Source organism: Lasioglossum baleicum, chromosome 7 (genome assembly GCF_051020765.1).
Source record: "Lasioglossum baleicum chromosome 7, iyLasBale1, whole genome shotgun sequence".
NCBI lineage: Eukaryota > Metazoa > Arthropoda > Insecta > Hymenoptera > Halictidae > Lasioglossum > Lasioglossum baleicum.
The window spans coordinates 16712638-16724950 of NC_134935.1; the positions used below are offsets into that span (position 1 = coordinate 16712638).

General features: G+C 45.7%; 1 protein-coding gene across 1 annotated transcript in view; it reads right to left on the bottom strand.

Moving 5' to 3' along the window:
• Positions 1 to 12313, bottom strand: part of LOC143210469 (MAM domain-containing glycosylphosphatidylinositol anchor protein 1) — a 531502-nt gene that overhangs the window by 40545 nt on the left and 478644 nt on the right. Inside the window, exons 10-11 of the mRNA XM_076427361.1 lie at positions 8347 to 8506; positions 2316 to 2615 (exon numbers count right to left, since the gene is read on the bottom strand). Of these exons, the coding sequence (XP_076283476.1) occupies positions 2316 to 2615; positions 8347 to 8506 (460 nt within the window). The remainder of the gene's footprint in view (positions 1 to 2315; positions 2616 to 8346; positions 8507 to 12313) is intronic.

Sequence of the window (12313 nt, forward strand, 5' to 3'; positions counted from 1 at the left end):
AGAAAGTTTATATTTATTTGATGATTTCTCCATGCACTGTACTTTATTTCGGTTTGAAGGAAATTAATGTCGTTCATATTTATTAGATGCTCGGTTCACAAGGGTCCTGTTTCAGACCGAGGGGTTAAAGTTGTAGAACAAGCATAATATTCTCGGAGTACACGAGTTTCCTTCGCTAAAATTTTAACGAAGTACAAGAATTTCTTCTGCTTTAGTTTGACTGTTTCGTAGTGTAGATACAGAGCCGCTCCACTCTACCTTCCCCTTCCGCGACGCTACCCCACTACGCTTCACGTCACGTGACTAATCTCGTACTGATGGAGATACTCGAGAGAAACAAAACACTATCGCGGGAATATGTAATACAGATTTCTGATCGGCATCGAGTCGTTTCGTTCCAGTGTGCGGGAACGGTTGGCGGTCGTAGCTTAACAATCGTGCGACAGGTTTGATTAAAGATCGCTTTCCAACTAATTGGAAGGATCTTTAGAGTCGGGACAATCTCGGTCTCGAAAGGGTAAATAATTGAGGCGTTAATAGTCTCGGTGGCTTGGTTCGGTCTCGAGGGTGCCAGGAATTCGACGGTTCCTGAATAATTTACGCACGGAGGACTTTCGTGTCGAAGTAGAGCTGCCGCCGACATCTATTCACCCCCTTCCTCACCATCGATCCGCTAACCTTCGGAATCCTGAAGCCGAGGAACGAGTACAGTACCTTCTTTCCTTCCGAATATTAGCTCCGACGGAAAGCACTGTCCATTCTTTAAAGTCGACTGTTCCCTGTCGGCCCAAATTGTCCTGACAAACCGCCCTCGTGTGTTACAACTTGCTGTACAATGTACCGCGAATGAAACAGCGAGTCCTGTGCCGCTTTTTAATTTCGTTATTTCGTGTTTCACTTGACTTGGCCATTTTACATATCTCGCTTATTTCTTATCATAGGAAAAAGGTCGGAAAAATTTTCCTGAGGTCACTTTATTCGAGATTTCAAGGTCATCAAAGTTTAAAAAAAGAAAACAATTTCAACGATGTGTGATATGTTGACCTTCGCGCGACCTTAAACGAGGAAATGACGAAACAATTTGTTTGGATAAATTGGATCAGTTTCAAATGAATATAGTATTTTATCGATAATTATCCACTAGGGATACTATTCTTTGACTTTTGCCGAACGTAGAGAAGGACAGCGCGGCTCGAGAGGCCTCGGTCGCCGAGAAGTGTAAACATCACCAATCTAAAACAAAACTTCTTCATTACTACGTTTTTATTAGCTCGCTTTCTTGTCTGTCTGTCTGTTTGTTTGTTCGGTACAAATGCAATTGATTTTAAACTAATTTCCCGATGAGCTAGAGACTTGAAATTTTAAACACAGCCCAGAACTGGATGAAAATGCAATATTTCAAAAAATTTTTTAAAAAAGCCTATGCGTTTAGGACATATAAACTATTAAAAATTTAACCGTTACACCTTATATTTTATTTTCAAAGTTGTACAGACACTGTAAAAAAAGTAAATGGGATTATTTACTATTTAATACTTCATTTCATACTTCTCGGTGACCAAAGCCTCTCGAGCTTCACGGTCCCTCAAGGGGGTACACCCGGCAGAAGTGGGGCTAGTTCTGGGACACTTACCGGCCAGACATTTGGGACATTTATCGATGAAATACTGTAAAAAGAATCGTATGAAATGGAAATATTCCAGATCGGAAGGAAAATATGGTATTCGAATTAAAATGTGCGAATATCGTAGCATTGATAATGAATCTGACAAGTATTTCTTACAAGAGGGATGGCGAGAGAGAGAGAGAGAGAGAATGCGCGATGGAAGGGGTTTGAACAGGCAGTAGTATCAGGAGTGAACAATCGGGTTGACGGCGGCTTCTCGGCGTGTTCGGGCGGTAAAGATGATTTCCGTGGAGGTCGGCTGGCACGCGTACCGAAGCAGCCCGTATTTTCTGAGCGGTTGATCCTTGCCGTGAGGTTCTCCTCGTCGCTTTGCCGCGTTCGGTGTTTACACGAGACTGGCGACGGTACGGGGCGTGCGGTACGGAAACGCGACGCAACGGGTCATAGTTTCGTAGCGTAAACAGGCTCGTTTCTGGCCTCAGAAAGGATTTTAACTCGATTTGGGTGACCGCCGGTCGACTCGAGGCGAGAGAACCAGGGAGAAGAGCGAGGGCTCGTTGAAGCACCGGCACGAAGCACTTCTCTCTCTCTCTCTCTCTCTCTCTCTCTCTCTCTCCCTTTCGGAGAGGGTGAAACGGGGTGACGGTGTGACAGTGTAACGTTTACCCTCGATCCGGTAAATACTCACCGGCGGCTACCAGCTGGAAGAGACACGGTCTCGCCTGTGTACCGACAAAATTGTCCGCCCAGCAGGACAGAGTGCCGTAATCCAGTTCGCTGGTCGGCGTGTACTTAAGCACGCTCACGCCGCTCGACTTCTCCATCGAGAACCGGCCGGGCGCGACCTCCAACGTCTCCCCGCTGTTGTTGAATTTCCATCGGAAATTGTGCGCCGGAGGATCGGCCTCCACCTTGCAGGCGATGTCCAGGGACTCGCCGCGAGACGCCCCCACCACGATGATACGGTCCTCCTTGCACACCGGCGCGACTGTAATCCACAGAATAAACCATCGTTAGTATACCTTCCGCTCTATACTTACATTCCTCGAAAAACAACTGGCCACGGGATGCTCCCTCCCCGAACCAGCTCCCACGGTCATGCATGTATATACAGAGAGGCTTTGCACTCGAAATTCACAATTTTGCAAATGACATTCACCTCTTTGCAAACCAAATTCACCCCTTTGCCGAATTCGTCGCGTTGCAAATCAAATCGACCCTTTCGAAATTCAAAGTTTTATCGCGTGCAACAATGGACAGATGTCAGATACTCATTTAACGGTATCGATGTGTGCGTAGTATCATTTTGTATCGTGTTATTTTATTCTCGTAAATGTGGCTCGATTCTCCTCGCAGGGAGAATAATGTGACCGGGTATAAATTTTGAAGGGGATACAGTTACCCTCTCTCTGTCTTTACAGGATTAGCCACGTGACCATGGCAGAAGCGGGGGATGCTCGCAGAGTGCGAGAGAGGTCTTAATCTTGCGACACTGTTGACACGTGCCTCGTGTAGAGAGTCACGTTGAAGTCCCCTGTTGGGGAGAGTCACCTGCAAGATCAAATTGATTTGCAGAAGGGCGAATTTAATCCGTAAAAGGGTGAATTCGGTCTGTGTAAGGGTTAATGTGGAGCCTGCGTAGGTTCTGCGAAGAATCGTGAGGAACTCGTGAGCGCGGGAAGACGATACACGAGCTCGGGGTTGGAGAGCAAAGCCCCATTGACGGAGGACGTAGCAGGACGTACGAGGACGTCGTTGGCTCGTTGGGCGAGGCAATCTTTGGGACTAACTTTGTCGGAGGGGGTTTGTCGACAGATCGGAAGGCATGTTGTCGTTAATGGGTTTCGAGGACGGGGTCGCGACCGTTCCGAAAATTGTGACGAGCCGGTGAGGGTGGATCCGGGCTGGTCGGCTGGTTGATCAACGTTCCAATCGCTTTTATTCGTTCGAGGAGGTTTGAAGCTGGCAGCTCTCAGCCTCGGAGCTCGCAGTAGCGCGTGACTCCCAGCAATGGCTGCACCGTTACGATGAAAATTGCGGCAAATGAAAGCTACAGAGAGCTCGGCCGCGGCGCGAAGCGAGGCGAAGCGAGGCAAAGCTAGGCGGAACGGAGAGGAGCGTAGCGCGGCGGTCAGCTTATTGCCCCGGTTTTTTTCCCTCCTCTCGACGGCGATAAACGTTCGCTTGTTTGCTATTCCTTTTATTTAGTTACCGCGCGCGCAATTCGGTAAATAGCAGTTGAAGTCAGGTTTCGAGTACAAAAGCGTCATCGAGTGCCGGGGCACGGTTCTTTCTCCGTTCGATAGCTTTTGTTCCATTCGATTCGTCGCCGCGCCGTGCATCGATTTCAAAACCGTCCGATCGCTCGCTCTAGCTCGATTCAACGCGCTGCAACTTGCGCACTCGCGTTCAACAGAACGAATTAATTCGCGCTCGCCCAGGCCGTCAAGTCCGGCGCAAATAAATACAACGGAATTCGCAAACAACCCCGCCGACAAAAGCTTCCACTGGAAACTGACGCGACGACGATCGACAAAGGGCCCAGAGCGCGCGATCCCTCTTATCAGGCATTTTCGCGACCCGTTGCCCTCCGAGTTTTGGCAGATCTTTGTACAACTGCATTTAAGCGTTCAAATATCCATACAGGGAATTTTTCTGTTTTCTTATACAATATATCTAAAATCCATTTCTTCTTGAACACATCTTGAATACATTTCTTAAATCAAACATACAACAAAAATAGCAAGAAATATAAATCCAACCATTCTTACGAAGCAATACATGCAAGTCACTTCTGATGCTTGGTATATATAGGTTTAAGGAAATTTCAGTCACCGGTAGCTGCGAAGAAAATCGTACGGCAAGTGCTTGAATAAATACTATTATAATTCTAGTGGTGTTGGTGCTTCGAGACTGCTCGAGAGAGCAAACATGCTCGGACTCGAAGGAATCGTGGAACGGAGGGAAAAAAAGCACGCGAGTTCGATGGTGCTTCGACGACAATGAGCTCGAGAGAACTCGAGAGTCGCCTATCCTACTGTGCTCGTCTCTGAACGACGTTCGAGGAGAGCGTGGGTACGTTTATTCGCCCGATCCTCGTCTCGAAAAATTGTCGAAGCACGTCTCGCAATTTTGTCACTAGGGAGGGAGGAGAAAGGAGCATGGAGAGTGGGAGAGAGAGAAGCAGGGAAGAGAGAAGAAGAGCACCTTCTTCCGGAATGAAATCGTTTCGCGACCGACGCGGAAGGATTGCCGGCGCCGTGCCGCGTTTTCCGCGCGATATATATATTTCCCCTCGTTCATCAGCCGTTCCTGCCACTGCTATCTATCTCCCTTTTGCATCCGTCTACCTTTTCACTTTGCGGCAGAAGAGAGATAAATAGACGGACGGTATCTTATCAGCCTGGCTCTGCTCTGTGCTGCTCTGCTATGCTCCGCGCGGAATCGCGGAGAGGACGAAAGAATTTCCAAGCGGAGACCAGAGGAGGCGATATCAACGACTGTATTTCGGGCTCGATTATCGGCCGGGTAATTTCACCGAGCAGAATGAGCTCGCGAGTGCCGCGGACAACCTCGTCTCTAGGCGAATTGAAAGACGTTGCACAATCGACCCTTCGGATCTCTTAACCCTTCGAAAACGAGGATGGTCGGTTTCTCTCTGTACATATTGTACGATGTTAGGGATGTTACTGTGTTGCGATTCTAGAAATTAAATGATCGAGTGCGTAAGTGTCTAATAATTTGAACAAACTGATGATTTTATGCATTTATCTACAAAAGATGACTGTTCTTCTTTAACGTTCTTAGTAAATGTAACGTTGCAGACATAATACAGTCGAACGCTCAAGCCGAAGCTCTAATCATGATAGTTAAGATTTTTATGCGAAATAAAAATTGTCTGCATTAATTAATCATTTCTCGCATTCTTAAATCATTTTTAACCGACTTCGAAAAAGGAGGAGGTTACTCAATTCGATCTGTCAATTTTGCGCCGCCTCCGAAAAGATTGTATTGTATTCAAGTTCATACTTTTTAGTGCGTTCTTTTTATCCTTCCTACAGTTTCCAGTTGCACCTACTAATTATTGCTATAAATGCACAAAATCTACGTTGTGTTATGATAGTATAGAGCAGTGGCAAGTCTCCGCGGTGTGTCTCGAGAAAAATGACTGCAGCACCAACAACCGCATAAATCTGTACGAGCATCTCAGCCGGCCATCATTCTCGCGAATGGTCTCGCCGATTCGCGGGAACTTTTATTCGATGAGCCGAAACGTTTAAACGATTCTCGAGTGTTAATGTTCGGGGTCCGTAAAAATTCGACGAGGAGGAGGAGGAGGAGGAGGGAGCAGTGAATCGTCGATGGACGTACATACACGGCGGCGTCGAAAACTAGCCTCTCGATATTTAACTGCGGCCGGTGACGGCCTCGTAAAGGTCGAGGAAACGAGCTGGGGATAAGCAGCAATCTCTCGTGGGAGTTTCTCGGATCGAAGCAAGCGAGAGAGACAGACAGAGGTTGGGAGACCCGTGTCCGGATTTAGTTTCCCGGTTATTACATCGTCGCGCCACGTCTGGAAATGACATTTGCTTTAGGCCATTCACGTCCGCACGGGGAAACGAGGTTTTCCCTTCTCGCGGTCGGGGATTTAAATCGATTCCGATCGAAGCTTTAACGAGAAAGTGCCGGGCCGAGAATTGCCAGATTTTTCGAGCGATTCTGTCGAGGAGCGACGAGAGGAGAGAGAGAGAGAGAGAAAGTGTGTGTGTGTGTCGCGCGCGTGTCTCTTCGTCGCGTCCAGTATAAACAGACTCGAAAATCGGCCGGACGCAACGGCAGCGCATGCTATTTTCTCTTTTTCGTTTTTTTATCCCCGGGGAAACGCGCGTTACAAAGCGGAATTTACACCGTCGATGGCAATTATCGAGGGAACGGCCGAAAAAATTCCGGAACATCAGAGGGTGCAAGCGAGCGACCGGCTTTATCAATCCCACGCGGTACGCGTCGCGCGTCGTGTCGCGACGCTTCCTGTCACGGATGATAATTAAATTTCATACGCGTCATTTAAAAGCGCGGGGAGCAGCGCCGCGGTCGCCGATTCTGATCGTTAATTTCGAATTACAGAGTCCGGCGCGCTGCCAGCCCCTGCGCCCGCTAATGACGAACGCAACTACACTGTCGCGCACGTAATTACGCTTCAAAATCGGCCGGACCACAATCGAAATAAGATTTCTCTAACCGGCACCCCTGTTTGCTGAAATGTCCGATTTGCGATGGTGATGTCAAACATTTCGTAAATAAATCCTCTTGGTCGAATTTCATCTTTTTTGCTAGTCTGTGGTCCGTGACTGACGACTTTTTAATGGATCCTTTCGATTGTGAACCAACAAGTCATAATGGGATTATCATATTATTACTTGTGTGTTAAATGAATGTGTTAAATCGTAATCCGTTCCTGATGTTTGAACTTATACCGAACAGGACGTATACCAAACCAACGTTTCCCATAAGAAGTAATGTGAAAATGATTAATCCGTTTTACTGTGATGACTGACTAACTCCTATTGATATTATATCTACTTTGATGGGGTTGTAAAATAATTTAAACACTGTTTAAACACATAAATAAAATAAAAAGAGATTTTATGATAGATATTTACAGTCGGTGTACAAAGTGTTCGTACACATTTAAAAAAACGAGTTACTTTCTTAAAATTGGACCCAACAACTTGGACCACAGAATAATTTTAACCGTACTTGCTATGTGTAAACTGTTTATATTACGTGTTAAAATTTGTTACTGTATCCCATGCTGCCAGAAACTAAACTGAACCATCAATCGTCGAAAAATCGGCGATTGATAGAATCGTCAATCGTAGATTAAGAAAAGGAATCATCGAAAAAAAAACACATAAAAGCACGTAAACAGAATTTGTATTATGGACCAAATGACAATACACCTAAACTCAGTTTACGTTTTTTCCAGTATTCATACAGTTCTGATTACGTATTTCATTTCGAAATTTCAGCAATAATCATGAATCAATTATCCGATTGACGATTAATAAGTATTCGTCAGTCGTTGATTAAATTTTTGCCCAACTCTGTCCTCGAGGTTGTAACGTGGGACACGTTAGGGTAAAGATCATTGGCGGAACAGAAGTAGGTTCCGGAGGAAAAGTGGGCAAGTTTGCAGGGAGCGGGTGATCGAGCAGGCTGCAGGATGACCATGGGAGGACAGTGATTCTCCGACGATCGTCTTTTAAATTGGGGATATTCAATTTGTATAGGGGCCGCGAGATAGAGGGGGCCGGGAATCTGACGGCTCCCGGGGCCGCAGTGCGGTCGGCAGTATGCTCGACGTAACCCGGGGAATTGGATATCAAAAATGTAGCTGGAACTAAGTACGCCTGAAATATTCAGGTGAAACGAGATCCTTGGGTGCAGCCGATTCGGAATAAATACGCGAGCAGGTTACCGTTCTACAGGCTAGAAGAGCTCGTTCTCTCTAGCTAGCTAGGTGGAGGTAGCTAGAGGCTAGGTCCTCGTTGCGTCCGGGTGAATAAGGGGGCTGCTCGTTAACGAGTGCCATGGAAAATCCTCGATTAACTCTGCCCGATTAAAATAAAGCACGGCCCCCGGGGCAGCTCCGGAGGTCTCCGGAGGTCTCCGAGGTCGGGGCGTGCACTCTCGTGACGGTGACGGTGACGTATACTCACACTTGACGCGAAAATGAAGGGGCTCGCTCCGCGTCTCGTTCAGGTCGTTCGTCGCCGCGCAGACATACTTGCCGGCGCTGCTCCTCGTCACGCTCTGCAGCACCAGGCTCTGGTTCGACCAGATTATCCTCGCCGACGCGTTGTGCGCCAGGATTTGATTCTGAAACCACCAATCCGACATATTACAACCAGTTACACCGCACACCAGTACTCACTTCAAATCCGAAGAACTGCTTTAGTTTACCGGATAATATTTCGCCGTCTGAATGTAAGAACTAAGTAACTTACAACAACTAAGATACATGAATATTACGCAACACTACTGAGCCAGTAATGTTATATGATGAATTTTCCAATAAACTTCACTTTTGTCATCAACTGTTCTCTCACATACAATTAAATGTATATAGTTGATTCCAATAAAAGTGAAAGTTAATAACGATTTACCAACAAGGTATATTCGTAAGAGTGGACTCAAGAACATATTATGACTTTTCAAATTTACCGCCTTACATCGATTGATATAACCTAGATCGGTTTCAAATACGTTTGTACATCAGTATCTTGACAACAAGCATGTACGACGCACGCAACACACGTGTCGCACATTTATCATAAATTTATATTCCCCAAAGCAAGTGAGTGTGTCTTTATGAACAATATTTCTTACATTAATTTCTTACATTCTTACATAATTGTTAAAATAAAATGATTAAAGGGAATAATAGTACTGAAATAGTGATTCCTCCTGCAATCTTTTTGGATGTATCAAATAATTATTCTCCTCCCGATTAATTCTTAAATTAATCTCTACCAAATACTGCTACTCCCATGTGGAAGAGTCATCTTTAAATCATGCACATGATACAGTAGCAGGTCTGCAGCACTATAATCCTATCGATTGTTTAGGAGACCACCGCGTAAAGCCTGGCTTTGTTGAAATATGTATAAACGAACCATAAAAACTTGAAAAAGATTAACCGGCGTTTTTATCGCGACAGCCCGGCTTCGATCAATTTACTTTCTGTTGTTTCGTGTTTAGACCGACTTTGCACGGCCAGATCCCGATCGCGATTTCGTTTCTCGTTACCGTGCAAGATGAATCGGCAATAAACGAGCGGCGAGCGGTCTCGCGACGTCCTTCTGACTGATTTCTCTGCTGGTCGCGTTATCACTGGGGTCATTCCACGCTAAATCGATCAGTGAAATTAAGGGGTAGCTTAAATCATGCTTCTCTGTTCAGAGGGGCGCGCACTCGCGAATTTTTATCTCGGAAACCATTCATCGCGAGTCGGGTTCATTCTTTTTTTTTTGTCATTGTCGAGAAGGGTTATCGGATCGTGCAAACATTTTTGTCGACTGACAAATTAATTCTGGAATAATGAAAATGATCGACCAATTCTTACGCTTGCCCTCCCGAACAATTTAAATATGAAACGGGCTTTTTTAATATAAAAATGACAAGATTGATTTTATTTAGACTTTGTGCGGCTCCGATTATAATACGTGCTCTACTAAAGATATTTATAGAATCAATTCTTATAAAATCTTTTTTATTATTTCAATAATTGTAAAATAATAAATCTGGAACGGGTAATTCTGATCGGTGGTGGTAGGTTACTGTTAACACATTACCGACCGGTGATTATTGCATAATTTTGAAAAATCTATGGTACATGGTTAAACACTTTTTAATGGAACCTTCAATAGCAACAGCAATTTTCATTGTGAACTAACAAGTCACCTTGAATAACGTCATGTAATAGTTTCATTTAAGGTTGCAACGTAAAAGAAAATTTCTGTTTTCTCTTGGTACAGCACAATTATTGAAAATCCTATTAATAGGCTACCGGTAGGTTTAGTATTAACAATAAGAAAAGGCCCCGTTTTCCCGAAAGGGTAGTTACAGACAGAAAGATAACAAAATTTATTTAATCACTAGACTGCGGATGTATATACGAAATAAAACTCAATTGCAAACCATAGAAGCTAAGTAGGAATTTCCTTTCCTCTCGAATGATTTGGTGGAATTGAAAACTTCATATTGCCATCTCCTAATTCTCCTAGCCTTCCTTACTGCTTCAGATTTCTTCCACAGTTCCATTTCATACGGTTGTCCCATCGAGGGAGATCGCAGTCCCGAAACAAATAAACAAAATCAAAGGAAAATAATTGTAGCAGTTTCTTTCCCACGCGTCCTCGGAAAGCTCTTTTTTCGTGGGGTGATGGAGGTACGTGGCCCTCGTAGAAGCGTCAGAATTTACGAGGCCTCGTCGGGAACGCGTTAAGACGACGCCCGAACGAAACAGGGGACCGTTTCGGGGTTAATGGATCGAAAGGCTCGGGGAGCTTTCCCTCTCGAGGCGAAAGTGGAGGGTCCGACCTCCCCAGGATCCGCGAGGATTAAAATATTTCGCGGTGGCGCACAGTGTCTCGTCCAATGAAAAAAGGATCAACAATTCGATGTGTAAGATCGACAATTTTTTTCTAAAATTGATACTGCCCCTGACTCTGTTTTTTAATTTCATTTGTCGAGGACTGGGGGTTACTCCAAAATAAAAAGGACACACGTACATTGTGTAGTTTCATATAAAAGTCGTGATGTTGCACACTGCACTGACAAAAGGCGAGTGGTCCATCAGAAGAAAGTAAAACACAACAGGATCACATGAAATAAAACATTATCGAAACTCGCTGAAATAAAATATTATTGTGTGACTCTTACGTCACTCCAACATCATTTTGATAGAATGAGAAAAGATATTAAAAGATTTCTCTTCAAGTTTTGAAAGAACATGTATATTTTTTTAATTTACCATTCAATTCAGATTTGTATTTCGTTAAGGTGCTTCACTCGAAAATCAATTAGTTTAAGAGTTACGACTTTCTCCCCGAGCTCCCATATAAACGCTGTGTGGCGGGGAGGAAGAGAGCGAGGGAAAGGAAAAAGGAGAGAGGGTGAGGGGAAAGTAAAAAAAAGAATGAATTGGATTTTATCGGTAGCGGGCCCGTCTGCGACACATCGCGATGGCGCCCCGCCGCCGCGCCGGAAGCCACGAGTAAACGAAAGAATTAGAGGCGAGCAAGAGAGCAAAAGAGCAAGAGAGCGGGACGAGGGCGCGTGGGTGGGCGGAGAGAACCCGAGCAAGCCACCGTGCAACCTACTCGACCAGAATACTGGCTGCACTCGTGCTCGTTAAACCTCCCTCGTACCTTCGAATTCTTTTCTTTGGCGGCGAGCCTGAGCTCTCGCGCCCTCGACGCATTAGTACGTGTACAGAGAGGAGGGGATCGGAGGGGGGATCTCCGAGGGAGAAAGCGATTCGTTCGAAATACAGCCGCCGCTCGAGGAGAACGATTCCGAAACGTTCCTCGTTCACGGTAATAGTTGTTAGCCGCCCCCAGCCGCTGCGCTGTACCGCGATGGCGAGCTTTATGACACGCTCGCGGCCCGTTCCGAGGCTGCCTCCACTTCTGCTTAAAACGATCGAGCCTCCACCGCGAGACTCCAACGGGAGTGTAGTCGTCGAACCTGTTCCGGTTGCCCGAGCAGAGTCGCCAGATTAAGACTTCTCTCCCCACTCCACCTTCCCCTTCTACTACGCGTTTGGTCTCTGTTGTGCTTGTGTCACAATGTCAATGTAACCTTTTTGTGTGCGAGAAGAGGATCTTCAGCGGATAGAGCCCCAACTCGAGCAAACACGGCTACAGGAAGGATTCCGAAAAAATGCGTCGTCGGCAAGGTTTGTTTCGGTTCGACGACGTAATTAGCCGCGACTAGGCTCAACTCGCCGATAGGATTCGCGACAGGAGAGAGGGATTAAACAGGGGGCTCGGTTGCGATCCTCGTTTAACCCGGCTAAACCTGATTAGCAGAAGGAAAGTGCTCCGTGTAGCTGATCCTCGACGTCAACGATCAAAGGATCAGCTCGCTTTCGGGGAAACTGTGCTCCGAAATCGAATTAAT